At 43.0% G+C, this 25,470-nt stretch overlaps 2 protein-coding genes across 4 annotated transcripts in view; both read right to left on the bottom strand.

Moving 5' to 3' along the window:
• Positions 1-5,659, bottom strand: part of ARID4A (AT-rich interaction domain 4A) — a 47,247-nt gene extending 41,588 nt beyond the window's left edge. The window contains exons 1-5 of one of the 3 annotated variants that reach the window (XM_068192100.1): positions 5,568-5,659; positions 4,899-4,960; positions 3,584-3,694; positions 1,179-1,244; positions 153-243 (exon numbers count right to left, since the gene is read on the bottom strand). In XM_068192100.1, the coding sequence (XP_068048201.1) occupies positions 153-243; positions 1,179-1,244; positions 3,584-3,694; positions 4,899-4,904 (274 nt within the window). In that variant the 5' untranslated portion in view covers positions 4,905-4,960; positions 5,568-5,659. Of the gene's footprint in view, positions 1-152; positions 244-1,178; positions 1,245-3,583; positions 3,695-4,619; positions 4,687-4,898; positions 5,364-5,567 lie in introns of those variants that run through there. The other 2 variants (XM_068192102.1, XM_068192101.1) reach the window with 2 other exon arrangements.
• A 12,989-nt stretch (positions 5,660-18,648) lies between these two features.
• Positions 18,649-25,470, bottom strand: part of PSMA3 (proteasome 20S subunit alpha 3) — a 9,481-nt gene continuing 2,659 nt past the window's right edge. The window contains exons 5-11 of the mRNA XM_068192104.1: positions 25,328-25,470; positions 24,682-24,754; positions 23,664-23,729; positions 21,013-21,059; positions 19,413-19,480; positions 19,204-19,268; positions 18,649-18,837 (exon numbers count right to left, since the gene is read on the bottom strand). The exon at positions 25,328-25,470 is cut by the window's right edge and continues 4 nt beyond it. Coding sequence (XP_068048205.1) covers positions 18,793-18,837; positions 19,204-19,268; positions 19,413-19,480; positions 21,013-21,059; positions 23,664-23,729; positions 24,682-24,754; positions 25,328-25,470 — 507 coding nt within the window. The 3' untranslated portion in view covers positions 18,649-18,792. The remainder of the gene's footprint in view (positions 18,838-19,203; positions 19,269-19,412; positions 19,481-21,012; positions 21,060-23,663; positions 23,730-24,681; positions 24,755-25,327) is intronic.

Below are 25,470 nucleotides of genomic sequence, written 5' to 3'. Positions count from 1 at the left end.
ATCAAGATGTGGACAATTTAAAAAAAAAAAAAAGTCCCCTCCAAAAACTATCTTAGATTGTGCAAAACAAGATGTAATTACTGACATTGTTACCTATAATTATAATACATTGTTCAAGGATTACAGCCCATAAATGAAACGTGGCCACTCACCTACAGTGTACCAACTGGCATCTGTCAGCTTGCTGATAACTGCTTCCTGAAAAGATCCATCGGGCATTTTGGTTTCAACCATTGCTCCAACCTGCAACAAGGATCAGCTCAAGGTTACCTGGAAGCCCACACTCAAAATTGATAAAAACACATTGATCCTCCCAGCAAGCCAGGTTTCCTTTTTAAGACTGCATTTAGCTAAATGCTGCTTTGAAAGTTTAGTTCTTATAAGACCCTGCTTAATTACAGGTAAGAACACAGGGCCTTCAGCAGGAAGGCTGAACTACAAGTAGACACTAAAGCACTGAGAAACTCAGAACATCTAAATTCAGCATGAGTTCATCATCTCAAGAAATAAAAGATAAACAGAAAACAAACATCCAAAGTCATTAATTCATTAGTGATAAGCATTCAATTCATTCAATTAGTAGTATTTCTTATACTTTAAACACAGTTCTACTGTCAGCTAGATCAGAATTTCAGTAGCAGCCTTGGTGCTCCTGCAGGAGCAACACAGAAAAGACAAATACAAGCATGATGACCTTCTCTGGAGAACTCTATTTGCATTCAGTGCTTATAACACAGCTCTGCATTTTAGCACACCACTGTTACCGAGAATGAAAATACAAACAAACACCTTTTTATATAAAATACATTAAACTATTCTAAAACACTGAGTAATTGTATTTACTCTTGGTCTAAAGGGCTTGAACATGGTTTGGCACTCGAGTTGTTAATTACTTCTGAGAAGTTTCAACGTTTCATTACTTATAAGAAGTTTTGCATTTTATGAGAAGATACAAAAATCCCTGTGCAGGCAAAACTGTGTATCAAGTACACAATACAAAGAAGCATAAATAGCTGCAAAAATTAAGACTAATTCCTCAGAACCCATCTAATCTAAAGTGATGAGCCTCCTTCTGCTGATTTCAATTCTGAAGAACAGGTACCCACCTAAACAACACCAACATTTAAGAGTTTTAGAAATGTATGTGATTACCAAAGGAAGGCATGCAATATACATACTCTTAGAGGTCCTTTCACTTGGTCATCTTGCACTAACTGAGTTGAGTTATCCCCTTTCAAGACCACCTGAAAGATATTCATGAACTTTTTAATACACATTTGATTTCTTAAAAGCACACAAGACACACAAGAAAATGTGTATATATATATATAAAGATCTTATTATCCACATTAAGATTATCAATTAGACTCAAATGTTACTCAAAAGAAAACACTTGGCATGGCCAATTTTACTGATAGGAAGCCCCAAGTACCACATTTAATTTTTAATCTGAAACATCATAATTAAAGAGCAGGGCAAATCAAACACCAGTCATTCCAAAGCAAAGAAAATACATTTTTAGGCGAGTTTAGAATTTGACACAATCCAGGGCAAACCTGGAACTGGGCTGCCAGATGAGAAGATTAAGCAGTGTTTTGTTTTTTTTTCTCTCTCTGATTCAACTGTAGCATTTCACTGACAACACTTTCAATACTGAAATACAACCAAAAGAAAAACCTCTCTTTACTAAAAATGGATCAAAAAATCACCAAACTGGCTGTGATAACAGCATTTCTGCCACCTTGAGCAAGATTTTATGGCAAAGATGTGGAACACCACCCATGTGATGACAATAAAGACCAGTTACAGTGTAAGTAAACTGTGCTTCTCCCTTTAAAATCCTACATTCTAGAAGGGAACAGCGACGAAACAGAGTAAACACCAGCCTATGCAGTTCAATTTTAAAAAATCCAAAATTTCTATTTGTTTTCAGGAACCAAAAGTTCCAGAAGCTTGCTTTGATAATGATGTCCAGTTTTCTGGCTCCCTCAATTATTCTCCAAGCACAGACTACACTGTAGCTGTATTTATAAACACAACACCAGTGGCATGCCAAAACAGCAGTGGTATTAACACACACTCAGATTAAAAATGCACTTTACGCCGATACAAAATTTAAAATAAAAATTGCAGAGGGATGAATACAGGTTGTCCTGCTGCTCAGGAAAAGGCTACCAGACGTTTTGGACTTTTTGCACTCTTGGCAAGCGTGCCAGGGTGTGCCTACACACTCTTAATTACAGTATCAGGCTTAGTTTGTTAAAACTTCTATTGTTATAATATAATTGAGAGCCAGTGACAGGAATTTCCACCAAGTCCCAGCAGCCTCATGTAATTCCTAATCTTATCGTGGAGTAATAAAGCATCTGATTCTAATGAGAAAAAGAAACTCCTACCTATTAACAGGCTAAATGCTCTACCAGACCAAAGATGCAGACAAAATCAAGCTTGTCAGACCTGCATGCTGCTTCCTACAGAGCTTCTCATTAAAACACATTTCAAAGAACACCACAAGTTCCCCATAGTACTTATTAAGAACAAGCAAAAGACTCCAGTATCTGAATTACATTTTTTTCTATTGATGAAAAGCACTCTGATAAAGTGATATGATCTACATATGTAACTGAAGAGGCTGATGGCTTGTTCTACTTGATCTAAGCATTAAAGCACACAAAAGCTTGGATGTATAGTTACAAAAAGCAGCTTTCACCTCAATTTCTTGGGGATTTTGGGTCACTAATGACTTATTCACATATCTTGGACAGCAAGCACTAAAGTAGGAAGTGGGAAGACTTTAACAAGACAAAGGAGAACAACAACCGCTGTATTTACTTTCAATTTTAACTTGCATTTAACAATGTTTTATTCTTATTCCCACATAGTGGCATTTACAACAGTATTACAACACCAGAATGACAACTTTGTCTTTTGGTTGTTTTTCCAGAAGTCCTGTAAAGGTGAATGAATATTATGTTCCAATACTATCCACGCACAGAAATTCAGCTACAGCCAGGGCATGCTGCTTTAGAAGCTGCATCAAGATGCTCAAAATTTAAATATTACCCTAGGCATTGCTAAAACCTGGCCTAGGACACAAATGATTGCCATCTCTCTTGCTGCTGACTTATTTTTGCATTGCCTTTTCAGTTCCAAACTGTAAAAGTGAGAGTGTCAGTTGGTATGAAATGGAACTTTTGCTTCTGAAGAGGTGGATCTTATTCCTTATTATTCATGTAAAGCCATAATCCTGTATTTATGACATCAAAACTTATTGCTAGGAAACTGATGCATTTGAAAACAGAAGACAAATGCAGACAGGGAAAAAAAAAAAGTAAGAAAGCTCATTTTTGTTCCAGCATCCCTCTATAAAAAATATAATAAAAAAACAACATTTCCCCCTAAAATAAAGCAAAAAAAAATGCTCATCCTAAACCAAACAACAAAGTATGAAAAAAACCACATTTAAGTGTTGCTTAAAACTCATACAGTGAAGTGATGAACGTTTTCTAATCTTCAGGAGTAGGATCTCCTGTGACACAGGACAATGCTCTACCAGAACCAGCAGCAGCCTCAGCACACTCACCTTGACTTTCACAAGCCTTTTCACCGTCTTAATCTTTGCCTCGCAGAAGGCACCACGGTACTTGGCACTGACATCAGTCCCCACTGTCAGGTAGGCAGGCTCATCTGCTGCCTGGAGGGGAACAAAAACACAAAAACAAACTTTAGCTCTTACTTACAGCTACAGCTGCATCGTGATGTATTTCCTTTTACACCTAGGCTTTTAGACCTGTTGGATTTTTTTAATTGATAAATTGTCTATCCTTGAGATTGCCATCGCAGAGTTCTTCAAAAGGGGAAAAAAAAAAAAACCCAACAAACAAGTTACAGGAAGTTTAGGTTTGTCACTGATGTTGACACACACCTCCTGTCAATTCATTGCCAGCCTCTCCCAGAAATGTTTTTGAGGGTACTCACTGATACTTAGGAGATCTGCTTATAAAAAAGGCAACAAAGTAAAGTAGCAACTATTAATTCATGCAGGTTCAAAAGGAAAACATTGCAACTGCAAAAAGGCAATAGACAGCTGTATTTTTTCAGCTATAAGCAATCCAACGACAGAGATTATTTAAAAGGTTTGAGATTGGTGTCATCCCAACACTTACAATTAAGTCTATAACATTCTATATATAGGATTTCTTTCCTGGTGACTAAAAGGAGACCTCTAGAGAAATCTGTTGCAATCGTTCAAACAGCTATTAACAATTATTTTTCTTTCCTGGAATGCCTTTATTAAAACTTAATTGCCAGTGCATTTTTAAAGAGAAATATCCATCACGTTTTCCTTAACCTGGACTTTAATACTCAGCATTTCACTTTACCGTGCTTATTGCAACTGATAAACAAGGACAAAATAACAACATTGAGCAGACAGGAAATGGGTGCAGAATCTAAGATAAAATGGGATATGTACATGGTTTTTTTTTTATAACTTGATTATTTCATTCAACTCTGAAGGGAAAAGGAAAAGTTTTGTAAATTACACTGCAATTGTTGAGCCTTTGTACTGAGCAAACCGGCAACAGCAAAGGCGGGACAAAAGCTGTGGTTTTGCAAACTTGCCATAGCAGCTGCTGATACAGGAAGCGTTTAAAGACGGGAGCCCGAAGGACAACAACAACTCAGAGGCGATGAGGATGTTCCGAGCGCTCCTGCACGGCGGTGAGAGCTTTAAATCACCTGCACCTCGCCGGGGAGCAGGAACAGCGCTCACAGCACGCACCGAACCCCGCGTTCTCCCACTGCTGCCGTGCCCAGACGGAGAGCGATTAAAAATGAAATCTCCGGAGCGGCGGGCGAACAGGGCGGCGATCCCCGCTCCCGCCGGAGCCGCCTACCTTCATCTTTAAGGGTTATGTGAGCGATTCCAGCTCCAGGACTTCTCCTCGCACGGGCAACACTGCAAAACAAGAGCGGGGGAGGCTGAGGGCTGAGCGCGGGGCTCCCCGCGAGGGGCGGCGGGGGGAGCCCGGGGAAGGCGGAGGGAGGGACGGAGGGAAGGAGCCGCCGCCCGTCCCGGCCGCGCCGAGGGAGCGCGGCCGCCGCTTCCCGCCGGGCGGCCCCGCGCTCGGTGTGTGTCACGTCGCCATTTGCTCCGCGGGGCTCAGGGGCCGCCGCCCCCCACCCGCCCCGGCCCCCTCTCAACTTTCCGCGGCCCCGCCGGGCCCCCTCCTCTTCCCGGACTTGTGCCTCGCGGCCCCCGGGGCAGCGCCGCAGCCCCCCGGCCCAGGGAGCGCGGGGGCCGACGCCGGGGATACCGGGACAGAGTTGGGGGGTCCCGGTCCCGAGGGTCCCGGTGCGGGAGGGGGGCGGCGCGCGCGCCCGTGCGCTCCCACAGGGCGGGGGAGGGGGGGCGGGGGGGGGGGGGGGGTTTAAAGCGCAGCTCCCGGAGCCGCTTCGCGTCCCCTCCCCCGGGACGGCGGCGCGGCAGCCGCAACTCCGCCGCCGCCGCCTCCTCTTCCTCTTCCCCCTCTCCCTCCTCCTCCTCCTGGCGCGTCCCTTCCTACCTGCGAACTCCTCGTTCCGCAGCCCCCGCGCCGCCCGGGCCCCTCCGCAGACGGCGGCGGCGGCCCCGGCTGAGCGCGGCCCCCGCTCCGCCCCCCCCCCTCCTCCTCTCCCCCGCCCCCCTTCTCCCCCCCCTCCCCCCCCGCGCGCGGACCCGCCCCGCGCCGCAGCGCGAGCCCCAATAAACAAGCGGCGGGAGCGGGGCCGCTCCCATTGGCCGCCGCTCCGACGCCCCGCGCGCATTGGGCCGCCGCGGACAGCACCCCCATTGGGTCGCGGCACGGCCCCGGGCGCACGGGATTGGCGAGCGGCGGGGACCGGAAGGGCAACGGCGCGACGCGATTGGCTCGGGGCGGGACGGGCGGGAGGGAAGGTCGCGGCGGGGGCGGAACGGTGGCGGTGGGGGCGGAGCCGGCGCGCGCGGCGCGCAGGCGCGGCGGCCGCGGCGTCGCAGGCGCCATTTTGTGCGCGGCTCTTTCCCATTTTAGGCCGCGGGGAGAGGGAGGAGCGGGAGCGCCCGTGGCACCGGCGGAGGGAACGGCCGGGAGGCTCCTCCTGAGGTGGCACCGCGTCTCTTCCCGGCAGCATGACCCCGTCGCTGCGCCTTGGTGGCGGCCCCGCTTGCGGCGGCGATGGCGCAGGAGCGGGCCCGGCCGGACCCGGAAGTGGAGCGGCCGCCATGGAGGCGCTGGGACCGCCCGCCGTGAGGGCGCGGAGCCGCCGGGGCGGCCCGAGCGCCCCGCAGAGACACACCCGGGGTGCAGGTAGGGGCTGCCGGCCCGCGCCGCCTTCCCGCGGGGGAGGGCGCAGCTCCGCCGCCCTTCATCGCCCCCGTGACGCGTGTGGGGAGGGAACGCGACCGGCTCCTGCTGCTCGAGCGCTTCCCCACGGTTCCCTCCGCAGGAAAGCGCGGCAGGGACAGGGATGAGCAGCGCGGAGGAGGCCGAGGCCTTCTTTTGGGAGATGTGTGGGGGTGTTGCAGTGTCTGGTCCTGGAGGTGCGATAGCCGCGCCTGCCGGAGTCCTTTGAGAGAGTTCGGCCTTAGAGACGAGCTTTAACTTTGCTAAGTAGGAGTTACAGGCCGAAGCCTATAATAAAACTAAATGTATTAAATTTAGTTTCGCATTTTGACGTATTATACAGAATTGATTCTGTGGCTTATAGTAATACAGATGCATAATTTTAATTCGGAAATAACGGATCCATAGTTTTTATTCCAAGGTGATTAGCATCTATTTGACACTGCTCACTGTGAGCTCAAAGGCATCCCTCAGGGTTACCTAAAGCAACAGCGAGGGAACCATTGTGTTAATTTGACTGAAATAGATGGTTAATTTAGGTATGGTTCCCGTGTAAGTTCTGCTTTGAAGGTGGCTCTTGTATTTTTTTAAATTAAATCTGATGCTTTGGAAAATGGCAAGTAATGGGAGAGTCCTCTAGGGAGTTCAGTGGGCAGAGGTGTGTGGTGCAGGTAAGCTCTGAAGGTTTAATAATGCACCGAGCCCTCAAGACTCGTTTGGAATTGACTGCAGGCAAGGCAAGACATGGAGAAAAGGTCTGGGATTTTGGTGTTTGGATCTGGGTTGTAAATATCAAGATGGTTGAAGATCTATGCAAAATGTCTAAAGGTTGAGGCATTTAGTGTTGATGGAGCTTTGATTCTGTGCTGTAGTTCTGTTTTATGCAGGGAAATAAACTGGAGAGTATCTGAGGGAACCTGCAAGAGACCTGGAGAGGGCCTTTGGACCAGGGCATGGAGTGGCAGGACAGGGGGGAATGGCTTTACACTGACTGAGAGCAGGTTGAGCTTATATATGGGGAAGAAATTCCTGTCCTTAGGGTGTGGGGCCCTGGCACAGCAGCTGTGGCTGCCCCTGGATCCTTGGAAGTGTCCAGGACCAGGCTGGATGGGGCTTGGAGCACCCTGGGATAGTGGAAGGTGTCCCTGGGCATGGCAGAGGGGTTGGAATTGGATGATGTTTTTAAGGTTCCTTCCAACCCAAACCATTCTGTGGTTCTTTGACTTAGAATATGTTATATCTAACCTAAATGTTAAAAAAACTTCCAAAATTCCATTTGAATGTGAACTTCTGATTTCTCTGTGGCATGTGTTGGGAAATCCTGGCTTGGATTGTGAGCTTTCCTGAGGCATGGTTTGTATCTCTGTACTGAGTGTAGAACCATTCAATAAATAACAGTTTGTGATGGAACTAACCAGTCTTGTTTCTGATTTCTAGCATAAAACTCCTGCCCCTGTGGATGTATCAGTTACAGCCAGCTCAATTAGGAGGCTCATGGCATATCACCCACCAAGCTGCTGTGAGCAAAAGGGCTTTATTTCTGTATAGCCAGTGAGCAGGAGAGGTGACTTGTTCTTTTATGGTATTTTAAGCAGCTAAGAATGCCCAGTGGGCAGCTCAGCGCAGCACAAATGTTCTCACACAGCTTAAGGATGATGTCTGATGTCACGGAATGAGAGCACTGTGCTTTTGGCAAGGCAGGAAAAAAGTCCAATTTTGGTTTAAATATCTTTTCAGTGGAATAGGAACTTTAGGACTCAAGAGTTACCCCATGGTACTGAAATTTTTCATCCCAAATGTCACTGTTAAGCAGCTCTGAAACTTGAAGCCATCCTGGCTGTGCTGGACCTTTGCACCGTGCCCCATCCCCCTGTGCAAACCCTTACAGGGAAACTGTGGGAATGAGTGGAAGAAATGAGGAGAGGAGGTCACTTGGGTGAGCCTTTTTATCATGGCCTGGTGTGTTAACTGCACAGAGCTAACAGCTGAGAAGCTCTAGAGTGGGACAATCACAGTAAGTCCTTTTATGATCTAATCTCTGTAAACAGATGTGCTGTGAGATAGAAACATTTCATTTTTTAGATCATTGTTCAAAGCAGCAGTACTTGGTTATCTGTACTTTGTTAGTACCAAAGGTCTTGTAGGTGCAGCACGGGAGATTTGCCTGGGGATATGTATTTGAGCAAATTAGAGACTTCTTAATTTAAAAACAATTAAAAAGCATGAAGGCACTCGAAGCACGACACTGGCCATTGGTCACGTGGAATTCTAAGTGATGACTGTAAGTAAATTAGTAAAAATAATACACTTAAGCACTTGAAAATGTGTTTGGTGTATTAGTTGCAGAATATACTTATCCCAGAAATCTTACCCAAAGTCTTCCGTACATGTAGCACTTGATAAGAAAAAGGAAATTTAGGAATGTCTGTATCTTACAGTTCTCTTTGTAAGAACAGCAGAACAAGTAACTGTTGAATGTATCACGTGGCTTCCTTCAGATAAAGAAGATTTCTGGGATAAGTGAGATGGTTTTACTCTGTTAGTAGTCACATATTGCTCTTGACATACTGGATTTTTTTGTAGATAAAAGAACTCAGAATACACATACAATTGCAGCCAAAATACTGTGGAAGCATTAAAAATATTGGATCTTACTCTAACACTGAGCTTCTTTCTGTGTAGTGAAGCACAGTGCTACTCTGTCAGACTTTGCAGTTGTTCAGGAGACTTTTAGCTTCTATTTCTGTTTCCATTGTTCTTTTTTTTAATGCTCTTCTCCTTGGTGTTTCTGTAGTTAAATAGGCAACACTTCTGCAGATCCTCTGTCTATGTGGAACTGCAGTATTTCTGTACAAATTAAGGTCACAAAGCTTTATTATCTAAATGATTGCAAATTGCTCAGAGGAGCATGGTAAGAAGCTGTGAAGTGCAGGTATAAAGAGAAAAAAATCCCAATAAATGTGAAGTTGACAGCAAAAAACTTCAGCCAGTAATAGCTAGATTATAAAAATGGAAGATCAAACCTTTCCTGGTCACAGAGAAAATTGTGCTGCACTGTTAAACTATCAGCATTAAGTTCCTTCATTTTTATAATTACGTGTGTGAGAGAGGGGAATAAAAACAAGCCAACTTGAATGAAACCTGTTAAATGCTTACTTACATTTTCCCCAGCTCTGGGGCATTCCTGTTCTCAGGTTCAGAAGATGGACATTTAATTATTCAAACATAACTTCATGCTGATTTTAATCATTGCCTTGGGAGGGTTCCCACTGGAGAAGACACAAAGCCTGGCAGCCCTCAGGAAGCCTGAATTGATGCATTTTCTCCACTGAAGTTCAGCGCTGATTTCTTGGATCTGCTCTGGGGATGTTTTGCAGCAGTGCAGTATCTTCTGGACATGAGTAATGATGAAAATATTTGTGATGTAGAACACTGTCAGAAATAGTTGTGCGAGAAAAATCTCAGAATAGGGATTTCTATCAGCTCTGCAGAATTAATACTCACTTTGTAGTTGCTTTTCCCAGTAACACCAGTAAAGTCATCCATGCTCAGCTGACCAAGCTCTTGCAGCAGCCTCAGTGATCTCCAGGGAGGAGCAGCCCCGTTTTCCTGAATAAGCCATGTCCAGACTTTGTTGTGCTTCGTGGCTGCAGATCTGAGCTGCCACCCCACGTGTTCCAGCGTGTGCAGGAATCAGAGATGCATTCACTGAGGGTGGTGTTGGCAGCCCAGCACCACCAGAGCACTTTCGGTTCTCAGCTGATGGAGCTGTGCTTTCCCCAGGCCGTGAGCTGTGGCCTCTGTCAGGCAATCTTTTAATGCCAGACAGAAAATGTTCCTTGTTTTAAGACTGATTTGGTAATCTTGTGTTTGGACAGGACAAGAGCTGTGTTGTAAGAGGCTATTTTTATTCTTTCTGGTATGGAATTTTATGATAGCTGACATATTTGTATCAAATGTTGGCTGATTGAGGAACTACATGCTTATTGCCAGGGTTTACTTCAGCATGGATTCTAAAGCCAGTTTCTGCATGTTTTGGCATGTGGTATTAAGTGATCTGAATATGTATGTTTCTGTTTTGTTGTCTAATAAAGGGATGCAGGATATGGAATTTGATTACAAATACACTGAATTTCTTGTATTATTTCTCAGGACTGCAAGTTCACGTTGGTGATGATAGTTACAGCTATCCTGGGGAAGTCATGCAGTGTTGCAAAACAACCACACAGCACTGCAGGGAAGCTGAAGATCTGTGCAGCAGCTTTAATTTAGATGTGGCAAAGGATTCTGTCACCACCTGCAATCAAGTGATCAGCCTGTCTTTCAAAACTTGAAGTAGGTGCTTGAAGTCAAATGAAAATTTAGTTACTGTTCTGGGTAGCACTGCTCACAGGGCTGCTGAAGGAGAGTGTTCTTACATATTTTTCAAAATAACACTTTGGATGCCAGCAGTAAAGGTGAAGGATCAGGTCTTTACATCTACCTGTCATTAGTTCTCTTTCAGGCTTTCTGAATAACATTTTTCATGGCAGGCACAAGACAGTGGTTAGTACCAGAAATTTGTCTTGTGCATGTACAGAGTGCATCAAGCATTCCAGTACTGTAAACTGAATTATTTTAACTGTGCTTTTTGACTGGCTTCCAAATTATCTGCAGCGTGCAGCCTTTGTTCTTGGCTTCTGAGGTGGAAACCGTATTCCTGATGTAAATTCTTTACCTGTGCAAGTTTTGATCTTTCAAGGGGAGAAAAGATGTTTTTTACAGGAAGGAAGGATAGTTTTGTTAGTAAATACAGTCAGTTACCCATCTACAGATTGAATATATTTTATGTTCTTGAAATAAACTTAAATGGAAAACATTTAAACTTATACCCAAATCTCTAAATAGTCTGTATTCTTCCTAACAAAGTCAAATCTCTATAGTTTATAATTACTGCTGCTTTAGTAAACTCCCATCTAAATAAAATGTACAGGGTAAAACTTGAAAGCAAAACCCATGTGGGTTTGGGAGTGGCAATTACTTATTTCATTGCTATGAAAACCATCAGGAGAAAAAGTCTTTGAAGCTCTGCATGTTGTATTTGAAGAATCTTACTGCAGTCTTCTGAGTAAATTAAGATGCTGAAATAGAAGCTACTCCTCCATAAATATTTAACTTCTAAGATCTACTTTGTAGCAACAGTGTGGTCACTTTTTCAGCCTTTTGTGATACCACACTGGGAGGAAATGTTTACTGAAGAGGTGTCTAATGCTGCCCATATCTAAGATGTGACTTGCTGCTGACACTGGAGAGCTGAAATGGGTGTTTCACTTCGGTGCAGCAACTAACTCTGGCTGGATTAATTTCTTTACCTGTGTTAGATTCAGGGTCTTCTTCTTTGTCAGTAGTTTGAGTGATCTGTCATGGGCAATCTGAAGTAAGAATCTTCACTGTTTATCCTTTTATCCTACCTGTTGCTAGTTTATATCTTAGACTGATTTTTTTTTTCCCCACTGCTTCCTGGGAAGACTTTTTGCTGCAGCAGTAGCCATGTAAAAAAAGTACAAGGAAATAAAGGTCTTAGGAGCCATGTTGTCATATAGCAGTGTCTGAAAAAGCTTGTGCAAGTGGCTTGCAGAGGTCAGACTTTTACTAAAATGCATCTCTCCATACTTGTGGAGACAAAGAACAGGGTTCTAATACCGATGGCGAGTCCTTGGACGTGGTCCACCTGCCAGAACAGGGGTGTCTCAGGCTTGCCAGCACTGATAAGCTGGTGATTAAAATACTTTACTGTTACAGATGAAGAGTGTAGAGCAACGTGATCCAGCAGGATCAGGACTGTGGATTCACAGTCCTTCCTTGTAACCCTGCAGAAGCACTGTGTGTGTCCCTGAAGTGTGTGACGGTGCAGACTGTGTGTCACTGCCAGCCTGCAGCCTGGCACAAAGAGGGGAGCAGCAGCACTGCTGTTCAGCCTGGCTGCTCGGCAAAAGAAAGCTGGTGAGGGCAGTGGTTACATGGCCTTTCTTCCAGGGCTTTTGCCTGTTCAAGTTATTTCAATCACTGCAGGTTAATTTACTTTTCAGCCTCAGCTAACAAGACTGCAGTTGGTCAGTATTGATTCTTACTTAAAAGTATTAATGCCTTCAGTCTTTTGAATTAAATGTTTTGAGCTGTAAGTAGCTGCTGGTGGTGAGAATCTACAGTTCAGCCAGTGATTAAATTCTGAAAATTTTTTTCCTGCTCAGCCACCTTTTCCAAAGCTGTTTTTAGTTTGTCTGTGTCTTTTGGAGGATATTATTCCAGGTAGCTCATTTCCAGGTGGCCAGGGAGTTGGCTGCCCCATCGACACTTAAGCTGTTAATTAATTGCCAGACTGTGCTGTTTGCTGGAGTTGGTACCTTCAGGGATATGCTTTCCCCTGCAGTGCTCCTGTGTAGTGTCACCTTATTAGCTACAGCTATAAACAGAGCTGTGTTGTGTGACATTCAGAACTCTGACAGAGCAAAAGACATGGCTTTTTAGAGGGTTTTGTTATTCTGGATCAATGGAAGATGTGTTTGTGGGAGTGATCTGTCGTCTCCTTGCAAGCAGCACAACAGGATACACTGGTGTGAGGCTAGACACAAGCACTTGGCTGGGGGAAGCAGCTCTTCTTAAACCAACTGATGGAAAACACATTTAGCTACGCTTTAGTTCTGCCTCAAACAGCATTTCAGATTTGTTTCTGTTCCTCATGTACATAGGAAAGTGCCTGGGGGAAGTAGACTCTCACTTGGTGGGCTTTGGTGACTGTGGGAGCAGCTGGGGTTAGAACTGAAAGCGAGCTTTGAACATTCTGCTGAAGTAGCTGGTGCTTCCGGTGCTGCTCTTGTCACCTGTTAATGCAGTCTCACGGAGTAGCTCTCTGTTCCTTCTGAATGTAATGAAAAGAGCAGATTTCCTGCTTTTCTAAAATCCAACAAACAAGATAAATTTTAACTTACAAATATTTAGGCATCACTTGGGTGGGTTTTGGGAGTGTGTGTGTGTTTGGAATGCATCAGTTTTTGGGTGAATTCACTATAATTGGACCTACTCTTAATCTGGCGAAATTGGAATCCTAATGACTGATTTTGGATATGCAGACAGTATGTGTACCAAATTACATCTAATTTTATGCAGCAATAAAGCACACCGTGTTCTTTCTAAACCCTCGATTGGCTTGTTTTATCACGTTGCCTAAAATGGTATTTTCAGTGGGCAGTTCCTACACTGTTTTTAGGGGAGACTTCAGGGGATTTCAGTTTTTTCCTGTATGTGAAGATATACATGTGTTTGGACTACAAACTGTGTGATGCTACTGCCTCCTTCATTCTAGTTGTCCATTTTTGGTTGGCACAGCAACTCGTAAGAGCCATTTTTAAACAACTGTTTCAGAGTCCTTTAATAGCAATGTACTGAAGATGAAAGAGCACTGTGTGGGGGTGGCTGCATCCATCTGGAAAAAGGAGACTTGGTTTGAGCTTGGTAGTAGATCCCGTGTTCTAAAATACTAGAATGTATTTACAGTCAGGCAAGACTTAACTCTGCTACCACTTGTTTTCTGCAGCTCTGGGTAATTGGACATAATAGGCAGCAAGATGCACTACAAAGGAAAGTTACAAGCAGTTGGCATCTCAAAATAGCTCTCAGTTCTTAAGTACAAGTAACTTCCTTGCTGCATGCAACTTGAAAAACTGGTGGGCAGAGGAAAAGCTGGTCCTTGTCTTACAGACATGCAACTGAAAGAAGAAAATGAGGGGGAGAGGACAGACTCTGTGCTGTAGTTCTGGTGCAATTACAGCGTCAGAATTGTCATGACAATCAAAACTGTTTTTCTCTTTGTAACCTTTAAACTGTGTACTTCATTTTAAGGTTATGCTAAGATGTGTTACTGAATTTGCTGTTTTGCATTCCCTTCTATGGCTGTGGTTTTATCTTCAGGAAAAGACTTGCAAAACAGCCCTGGAGTTGTTCCAAATCTCCTTCCTTAAGGGTGCCTGGGACTGCACAGGCAGGAGCATCCCAAGCAGTGCTGCATCCACATGGACATCACACTCTCAGCATGCGGGGCTTTAACCTCAGGCCATCGAGCTATTTTTGGTGATGAGAAGTTACAAATGAATGACCCAATGCTTGGCATACTTCAGATCTGCATGAGACACATTCTGCTTGGAATGTTTCCTTTCTGAGAGTCAGCACCAAATACAGATGAGTAGTGTTTCTTTTGGAGATGGCCTCGTGAATGTCTGCCACACAGGAAATTTCATATTCAAGATTGTTACTTTTAACAATCTTGCCATCATTTCATCAGCAGTACTAGCAGTTGTAAAGAGGCTATTATCCAAGCCAGTAACTTTTATGGCCATATTAAAGTAGCATAAAATTAATTATCTTGATACAATAGCCTGAACTTGCTTTTTGAACTCTGCAAGTGCACTTTCATATTCTAAAATCTGCCCTGGTGCAGTCATGGAGATGGATTTAAGTAAACCAGACACTGGAGTCTATTGTTTTGTAATTTGTCACCTGCAGTTTACCTAGTCCCCCTTTTTGATTTTCTTGAGCAAAGCTGCTGTATGTGGACTTGCTGACTAAATAATTCTAACAAGGAATGTGACATATCCAGCCTTAAAGAGTAGTGATTCATCTGGTGCTGAGTAACAGCCAGTGGATGTGTGAGACTTAAGGAGGAAGCATCTTACTGAACAGGCTACTCTTGTGTCGTTGTTGGAGCTGTACTACTTAAACACTCCTGGGTGGAGGGATGACTGAGCTAAGAGATTACTTGGTCTGTAGACTCTTCCTGCTGTTCTGTGTAATCCCTGTGCTTGGGTCTTGAGCAAGAACACACCATTGAAACCCTGAGCATGAAGTGGTTCAGCATGGCAAGAACTGGAGTTATGCATTCCAAGTGGATATTTAACTTTCTGCTGTATTATGTGTTCCCATAAATGGCCAGAGTAGGACAAAGTAGGTTACTTGTGGAGCCTGAAGCAAGCAGTGCTGCTTTTCTGCTATCTTTAGATCTGGAACTTCCCAGTGCTTTGGGCAGAAATAACCCAAGCAAGACTCTTAGAATCACCTCTTGCTCAAATCTCTAATTCAGAAGATTTCACCCTGCCATTTGTTTGCCTTGCAAAGCATTTCCACATTTTAGTTACACTGAAGTTATAATTGACCCTTTTCAAGCCAGCTGGAAAAGCTAATTTTAATTTTAGGGGAGGGGATCCAAGCCCTACTTCTGTAGGAATGCATGCTGCCTTTCAAACCTTCATGTTGGCTGCCTGCTCAGGTGTTGTTCTCTGGGCTTAAATCAAACTCCTGTCCTTAGATGTTGTTGAAGCCTGCAGGATATGGGAGGATCTGTAACAGAGCCAGTTTTCCCCCCCCAGTCCTTTAATTGAAAGAGAGCCTCTGCTAAATATAAGCTTTTTGGTTGTTTGCAATTTAATATTATTTTCTCTTCTGGAACAGATCTAGTTGTCACCTAAATAATCTCAGATCCATCTTCAGCCCTTCTGGAGCTTGTTCACCAAGTGATTTCCCTCAGACAGCTCTATATATTTAAGAAAAAAATGATCTTCAACGTTAATTAAAGTTTAATCATGCTTTGCTGTCCCACTGCATTTTTAGTTCATTTGGTCAGTGTGATCATAAGCAGCCACTTCCTTCTTTTTTAAAGACTTCTTCCCCTTCTCAACTCCACTGTTTGACATAGCAACAAGTAAATACTTCTCAGCAGCAAAACTCACTGAAGTTTCTGTTTAGCCTATCAGCTGTGGACTAAATTAGTGAAACATTATGATGACTAATGCACTACTGTTTAATTAGTTAATTTTTAAGTAACTAAAATTAGTCAGTTACTTGTTAAAATACAGTGTGGTTGTCTCGTGGAACTGCAGGGTTACAAAAATAGCTGTCACAGGGAAGTTGCAGTAGTTTTTCTGCTGGCATGAGTCTCTCTGGGCTAAAATCTATTCTAATGTTTCTGGGTCTTGTTGACAAGAGGTAGCAACGCTGAACCTATGATCAAAAAGAATTCTGCTGGTTTTCTGTTCTAAAGTAAAGGGCAATGTCAGTATTAAAGTAGCTTGTTTAGAATTCTTCTGCCTTTTTCCTCTTTCACCCCACTCCTCTCCCAAAAAAAAAAAAAAAAGGCAAATTTCTTTTCTCACCTTCTAATGCTCAATTTTTTTTTTCTTTCCCCATCTGCAGTCAGTGGAAATTAAAGTAAGTTTTTTTCCTTACCATAAAATTTTCAGCAACAGGCTGAGTCCATACTCTGATAAATTAAGGATTAAATTTGGAAAATAACCTGACAGTAATAATCATCTTGGTATTGTTTAACTAAATTTTGCCATGACAGGCAAGACACTGGGCAGCACTTGGCATATACTGCTGTCTACAGCCTCTTGAAATTGCTTTTCTTGGGACTTCTTCCTTGTTGTGAAAAGGTATAGAAAAATAAAGTGTTGATCCTCAAAGGAGATTTTAGATTGCCATGTTCTCCAAGTAGTTATTTGGAAATTTTGGATAAGCAAGTAGGTGGCTGTGCACCTCTTACCTCCTCTTGTTCCTTCAATTTTGTCTTTTAAATATACACAGCTGCTCCTGCTCTTCTCACTGTCCCCTGAAATCTGGCTGTGAGTGGCTGTCACTGAAAGGATTAGAGGGGTGGATGGGTGGGTGTAGCCACACGAGGACAGCCTTCAGTTTCCCTTCAGCAGTTTACAGCATGTGCTAGAAACACCAAGCTCATGGGTCTGATCCTGGACCTGGTGATCCTTGTGGCTCCCTTCCAACTCAGAATATTCTGTGATTTTAGGAATAGAATCAAGACACAGTGAAGAGAATCAGGTGCTTCCCTATTGCCAGGGAGTGGCAGATCAGCCTCAGCTGATGCTTTAAGGTGCTGCTGAGGAGTTTCCTGACTGGTGCTTGCCTGTGACTCCAAGAGCTGAGTCAGCAGGAAGCTGCAGTAGTAAATTCAGTCTGCGGCCCTGGAACACAGAATTCCAGGCTGCCTCAGTGCAGCAGCTGTTACTGCTGCCTCAGGAGGAGGCACTGAAGGAGGCTGCCTGTCCTGGCCATGACTAAGGCTGGCTCAGGCTGGCCCCATCTGTCCCAGCAGGAGCTCAGGTAGCCTAAACTGACACAGAGCCACCTCCCTCTGCTGACCTTCCCATGTCACAAAAAGGAAGTAGAACCTGTGCTTTGTAATCCTGGTACAAAGGAGACTGGAGAAGGCCAGGTATTTTCCCAACTACCGATTTAAAAATAAACCTGCAATGCAAGGGAAAGCTTCTGTTTTAAAGGCTGGTGAACATGAGTGTATAGTCCTAAAGCTGAGGAGTTTGATTCATTACACAAGTATGCATTTTAGATTAGCAGGGTCATTAGAATGTAACTGCATGTACAAACAAGACTTCAATTTTGACTGAGTTTTAAGGTGGTGAACAGAACAGTTTATTACCTTATGGAATCATATGGGTTAGAATGGACCTGAAAGATCATCTCATTGCTCTCCCCTGCCATGGGCAGGGTCACCTTCCACCAGACCGGGCTGTTCCCAACCCAATCCAACCTGCTGTTTCAAAACTTTAAAGTGACTAGAACAGGCACTCTGTTTTCTTAGGAAGTGGGGAATGACAGCAGCAAAGTTTGTTTTTATCTTCTGAAAAGGTCAACAATTGATGAAGCTGATTCAGAAGTGTGTTAAGATTAACTACAGCTGAATAAAAGTTTAAAAATAGTTTGGCTCTTCAATCATTAATTCCAATTACATTGCTTAATAGATCTCACAGCTTTAGAACTTAACACAAGCACTGTTTTAAATTGAATTAGTTTTTAATTCCTCCTACTCCTGCACTAAGCCTAGGCTGAGTACCTCAGATTAACATTCCTTTTGCTGTGCTCCTGGTTGTTACATAGGCTCTTAGGAGTTGTCAGCTGTGCACATCACCTTAAACTATAAGCTGCTGTTGGAGCTGGCCATGTTCTCATCTCTTCTGCTAAGAGCAGACACAGACTGTGACTGTGAGGAAACTGCAAATTGTGCTACTGGTTAATCAAGGAAGAACAGAGTACTGGTTTTTAATATTAAACTATGCAGCGTTAACAAGAGACTTGTCTAGTGTCTAAACAGATTGTTTCTCTGTGCACAGCATGGCTCAAATGGAGTGCTTTGGGAAGCAACAGCAGCCTGATAATGTCTTTCCTTCTTAATGTGTCCTTAGATACAGTTGCTGGCCTATACGTTTTGAAATAAAAGCTAACAGACAGTAAAATGGAAAATTTATTAGTGCAAGTTGGTCAGTTGGTTTCTTCCAACAAGTACACAACAGCATCCCATGCATAATGCATTATAAACAAACCTGGTCTAAGATAAGAAAAGTTGGACTTGTTTTGGAGTAACAATGTGTTACATATTGTCATCATCTGACTCATCTTCCTCTTTCAAAGATTCCTGTTTAAAAAAAGAAAGTGTAATTAAAGAGTAGTCTGACAGTTGTTTTGTAATTCAGCCTGCAATAAACAAAATGAGGTTTGCTGCAGCTTCACCCCCCTCTCACTGTGTCCAAACCCTTGTAGTCAGCAGGACAGTTCCCATCAGTCCATTTACTTTTGAAGAAGACAGACCCCACTTGTGGCAGGCTCTGAATTAACAGTTTCTGAGAGCAAGAACTATCCCTGGGTTACACTGTAGCCTTCCCTGCCCTCCCCAGTAACAGCAGCTCACACTGAGGGCATGTGTGTAGGGACGATACATTTTCCAGGCAGCTCAGCAGTTTGTCAAGTGAAGCACTGCAACAACACCGAAGTCATAACTTACCTTGGCATATTTTTCTGCTTCTTCTCTGATGTCTTTGGGAACAATTTCATGTTTTCCATTGGTTACTGCCAATAAAAAGAGTATGTCTTAATTACAATTCACACAAGGACTCTGACATACAGAGTGAATTTAAGAAGCAATGTTTTACTTTAGTTACAGAAAGTTATAAATTTTCTGGAGTGTTTATAGAAATTATAGAAATACATTACTTTCTCCAACCCAGCTGAGTTCCAGCTCAAAAGCTTTATCCTTTACTTCATCATGAACTATGTAGATTCTGAAAGGAACAGACAAAGAACAGATTAGAACAGACTGACCAACAGGCTAAATATACTTTGTTCCTGTCACAGATTTCTTCTCTTAAAGTATTCTCATGATTAATAGAAGCTCTCCCTGTGCCTTCTCCCCACCAAACACCATCAGAGAATTTTCCAGGCTTAACTGCTAATCTAACAACACCTTAAATCATTACAGCAAGATGCAGGCTGAGATGTTCAAGTTGCCCTAACTGGAACAAACATTGAGATTTAGATACTGCAGGACCAAGGCTGCATCATCACTGCCTGCTTCTGCTAGACCAGTTTTAGTACAGCTTGGAGAGTCCTGCATTTTCCCCTGTAAACCTTACTGCAGGTTACACTTAACACTCAACCCCACCACCACAGTATCTTGTGTCTCATCAGAAGTCTGTACATAAGATTTCCAATGTGGTGCTTAGGGCAAACATGGAAGTGGGAATTTAAACTCCAAGTGGTATCACAGCACACACAGTGCCACCCAGACCAGTAAAATCACTGCTTAGCCTGTGGGACAGAAATGTTAACACTGCAATAACAAAACTGATTTGATTCATCCTGTGACAGAACATGCACACAAGCTGGAACAATTCTGGGCTGAGACACTCAAAACAGCAGAACTCACAATAACCTGTGGCTTCACAGTTTAAGAAGCCTGTATTTTGTATTCCTTAGTTTGCTTCAGAAAGCACTAATAAGTCAGAAGTTGAAAAATACCAGCAATTCCTACCCAGTGTGGAAACCTTGGAGATAGTGGAGGAAGGCAGGATACCTTCAGCAGCACACTTCCAGTGGAAGTATTGTGAATCAAATAATAAAGACTGACGTGAACATTGGTGTCCAGGGAAATGCCCCTCTATGCTTCCAGACCCTCCTGTCTGCTAGCTGAGGTGATCTCTAGGCCTTTCTCATGTTTCAGCTGGTTACAAGCCTTTTGCAGCAAAGTGTACACCTTCACAAGCTCCTGAAAAAATCACTGCTCTGGACTGTGCCTAGTCTTTTAGGTTTAAAGTTATTAAAATCTTTGCTATCTTGCTAAATGCTACTAAGGAACTGAATTTGAGCTGAAAAACAGAACCCTGTCTAGAGCTGCCGCTGAGTTTGAGTTGAAGCAGAACTAGAATAGAAGTATTATCAGAAATTATTTTTAAATGTCTAATAATAATACAGCTATACTGAATATATTCCTTTAAAGAAGTTCTACTTTGCTTCTTTCCCAAGTATTTGAGTCTTTTTTTTTTTTTTAGGCTGAGTCCAAAATCTCAGCATAATTTGTGGGTAGCTTTTCTCTGAAGCATCAGGTCATTGTTCAAACAACTCTTATTTCAGAAGCAGCACACCAAGAAGTTTCCCTTCATCTGTCACCTGGTTTAAATATTTTAAAACCAGGGATTAGAATCGGACAGTTTAAACACACAACACCCAATTTAAAAAGAACAGCCTCAGTTTGAAACCAAAGCAAGCTCACCAGTCTGGATTTTTGTCAAGTTGGAAAAACAGGTTGGAGACTTACATTTTTGCAACTTCTTTAACAACATCACGGCAGGTCATTTCCTTCATCTGTAGGCAAAAGACATACATGTACAAGATTGCTATTGAGAGAACATAAATTTTCCACAGGGCCCAGAACAGGAGAGGCTGTGCATGTGCTGATGAGCTTAATGTTCAGTAGTCAAAGGAACACAAAAGGCCAGGACCACATATCTTCTCTACAATGCATCTTCCAGACTGCTCTATGCAAGTCATTCTTCCAGGGAAGAATATTGCAACTGAAAGATTCTAGGAAAAAAATACTACTTGGAAATTCCCCAGTTTAAAGCACTCATCAGCTGAAATCTTAGAAGCTACACTGGTGATGCTGGCATCTTAAAAGCTTGACTTGTTCCTAGATGCTTTATGCTCAACTGATATAAAATAACCACATGGGAGAGACACCATATATTCACATGTAATATTGGTATTCCTTCCAGGCAGCACAGTAACACTTTTGGTCTTACCAACATTTTATGCAAGGAATTTTGGGTTTTAAATAATGCCCCAAGACGAGAATATTGCTTAACAACCAACTGCCTGCCTGAGCAAGGCATCAGCATCTCATTTCACATTTTCTCAGTTATATCACAGTCTTTTGGCAGCTTCACAGTTAATCAGAACAAAGGCTGGTTCAAATTTCCATGCCATAATAAACTTCTGTTTTCTAGATCAACTTTTCTGGCCTATGAAGCAGTTATATATTTTCCTATATTTCATTAATGCAATTTACCACCTCTTCCAATTCCCAAAATAATTTCAAACTCTTAGTGTGGCAGGTAAGGCACTGGTGAAGGGATCAGGATGACAAGAGTTCCTGTGGAGTGTCACAGCCCTTTCTGGGGCAAAGCAACTGGCCAGAGAAGAAATGCCCTTGCCTGGCTGGACAAATGTGCCATCACAATCCCACCTGGAGAATTTCCCTAAACAGAGACCCATTGCCTTTGTGACACTCGGTTCAGAACAGAAGTGTAACTTGTGTCACACAAACATTTACATGATGATGTGTTTTCATGCATATAAAACTAGCAGTCCAACAGGAAACCCTAAAGCTCTACTACTGTTATGTATATTTACAAAAAAGAAAACCGATTTGTGCCATTATTCTTTTCCCATCCCAGGTATGTTAATTCTGCAGACAATGAAAGTAAACAATGAACAGTTTTATCCCAGGAGTTCATCACGATCATGTCCATATATCAAAAAGCTGTAACAGTATCAGAGCTGCAGGAGATGAAGAGATTAAAGCAGTCTCCACACAACCAGAAGTTTTCCCACAGCTGAGTTTACAGACATAAAATGCAAAGGATGTGATCAATGCAGGGGTTTTCTTCTTGCCCCCTCAGCTAACCAGAGTGTCACACACTGGATCCTCCCCAGCCAGGAGCTGCTCTGCAGTCCCCCAAGGCAGGGTTAAAGTTCTGACTCTCTGCTTGCCTCTCCCTTTCTACCTCACTCATCTCTTCCAACAAACAAATCTTAGCTGGATCACCCCACAAAACCTTTTGTACATCTGGTTTTCCCCATCTTAGCTTTGACAAATTCACCTTGTCAAAATCAGCTGTGACCTGGAAACCTGCCCAGTCCACAGTGAACAAAAGTTACGGGCACGTAGGGCTGGACTCACCCCACAGAGCCGTGACAGGATCCCACACTTGCAGTTACTGGGGACACTGCACACACAGCCCCAAATGAACACCTCAGCTGGGCCCTGTGCCCCCGTGCCACAGTTCCATGTGTGCTTTCTACAGCTCTGCTGTCAAGTTCCAGTAATTCACATAAGTAACTGCAGAGGTTTTGGAAAATCTCAGCATTGCACACAAAATTAACTGTTTGGATTAAATTGTGTGTTACCCAACACAGCACTGTGTTTTGCCAATGTGCACACGTGGGAATTGAAATTATGATTCCCCAGGTGCCCGCAATTCCAGTATAAAGATCAAATAATCATGCAGGCTTACCTTTAATTTGGTATTCAAGCATCTGAACCAGATTCAAAACTGAGTGAATCAAATCTAGAACATTCTCATTTTTCCTGTAATTTTTCAGTCATGATGCTACAGCACCATAAATAGGCTATTCTTAAAAATATAACATCATATAAACTCTGAACCTTTCCATGAACAGCTGTGACATCCCTCTGCAGACCAAAATAAGATTTAACACAGTATCACATAAGAAGTCCATGAGACCGACAGGAGAAGGATTTGGTTCCATGTTGTCTCCACGGGTGTCAGATATTAAAACACATGAGGAAGATGGAAATCTTTCAGGATTCTAACAACTTCAATCAGCTAAAGGGACACTTCAACACTTTTTGGTCTTCTCTCCACAGACCAGTTTGTCCTTAGCAAGAGCAGCCTTTCCGAACTTGGTAAACAAAAGAATCATCTAAAACCTTTGGGAAAAAATAGATACAACAACAACCCTGCACAATGCTGCCTTATGGTTTTCATTCAAAATTAAAAACATACTTATACTTTTATATTCACACACTTACTTGGCTCTCTGGCAAATGTACAAGGAAATATTTCACCTGCTTCTCCTGCATTTTATGTATTTCAGGCACCCAAAAGGTAACATGATAAGCCAGGAATATTTGTCTTGAGACAGCACAACACTGTTACACCATACCTGAAGTTTTTCTATCTCTGTTTTTGCAGCCTGCCTGGCTTTACCAATGGCACAACCCCAATAACCCTAAAAAAAAAAAAAAAAAGAAACAAACAATATAGAAATGTCATTAAATACCAGACCCTCTACTAGGTGACCTCTTACTATCACTTAGCACATGACAACCCCAACCTTTCTCACAGTGAGAGGCCAAAAATACCTTGGTATTGTTCTCCCTTGGGGCACCATCCCCAAATTGTTTAATAGAGCCCAATTAATACATCAAGTACCACCACTTTTGATAGAAATTGTCCAGTAATTCCTGGACAGAAACTTATCCGCTCAAAATGTTGTAACAGATTTTTAAAATTGCTATTACAAAAAATGGAAGAATAAACTAGAATTATTTTAAAGAGAGAAGTTCTACATGAATTACAGATGTTCTACAGGATCCAAGCAAACCCAAGCTAAACCCACCTACTGTGCAAACATATTTGAAGCGTAAACACATAAAAATGAAGCATTTCTAGTTCTCTCAACAGCCATGGTACTGGATATACTGCAAGAAAACGTTAAGAAATCCAGCAGTATGAGTGTGCATCGACCTGTGTGTAACACACAGCTGAAAATGCAGCACTAGCAACAGTTAGCAACAATTGTATTTTGATTTGGTTTGCTGCTGGCAGGCAGTGCCAGAGGAACAGCCCTCTCTTACCTGATTTAGAGAAGGGGGTATCACTACAGTTCTTGCCTTTCTGGAGCAGTGCATGGGAGTTTTCACTGGACATAGCCACGTGGATGAACTCCCAGTTTCTGACAAACAAGCTTTAAACTCATTTCTCAGACTGCACTTCTAAGAAATACACCATGTTTGTTTAACAAGCATGTGCAAAGGAGCAGCAGTGATTCAACAGCGATCTTCCCAGGCAAAAGGAGTAAACAACAACAGCTCTTTTGGACCAACACTTACTATTTTCCCAACTAGAAACTTTTAAAAGAGGAATTTATGCTAAGATGGAAATAATTTTTACACACTCACGTATGAAACTCCTGATGGATCAATCATGTACAGTTGTGCACCATCATCACTATCATAGGACCCCAACATGAAACTGGAGGAGAAAAGAGCAATTAAAACCTTTCCTTTTACCAATACACACAGAACTAGAGAGACTACAGCAGCTCAGTTTCCTACATCCTTCCTGGAGCAAAACTCCTCCTGTCCTGCTACACCCTCTTGAGCAATTTGCCTCACAACAGCACCTGCACGTCGCCAGAAACATTTTACTGATCAGTAACCTGGCAGGAGATCTCTGTTTATCAGTCCCTTTGTACCAGAATCACACTGGAGCTGTAACCTGCTCTTTGGGTGTCAGGGCAAGCAGGATGACTGCAGAGGGAAGTTCTGCTTTCACCACCATCACAGACTGACTGGCACAAACCCTCAAACCTTAAAACCTGGGACAAATTAACCAGCTCTGTAGAAGCCTGGCAGAGCCTTACGGGAATAGAAATTCCCCACCTGAAGGGTTAGACATACACAAAAAGAAAGGGAAGGGATTCTTTAGGAGATGAACTGTGGGTTACTAATTCCAGGTTTCAAAAAAGAACTCAGATAACTGAAGCAGTTCCAGCAACTGTGAACCAAAAGATATTTACAAATAGAGTGTGTCTGCAAGACTCACCTGCAGCCAAAAGGCCTGACAGCACTGTACAGGGTGTAGGCATGCACGTACATGGCCACTCTGTCTGCAAGATGCTGCGTGCAAAAAGGAAAAATAAAACACTGGAAACCCTCATTTACAGAAATAAGGAATGAAATTAATTC

This window comes from Anomalospiza imberbis, chromosome 6, assembly GCF_031753505.1.
Source record: "Anomalospiza imberbis isolate Cuckoo-Finch-1a 21T00152 chromosome 6, ASM3175350v1, whole genome shotgun sequence".
Lineage (NCBI taxonomy): Eukaryota > Metazoa > Chordata > Aves > Passeriformes > Viduidae > Anomalospiza > Anomalospiza imberbis.
The sequence above is the reverse complement of the archived record's forward strand: the minus strand, read 5'-3'. Positions and strand labels throughout refer to the sequence as shown.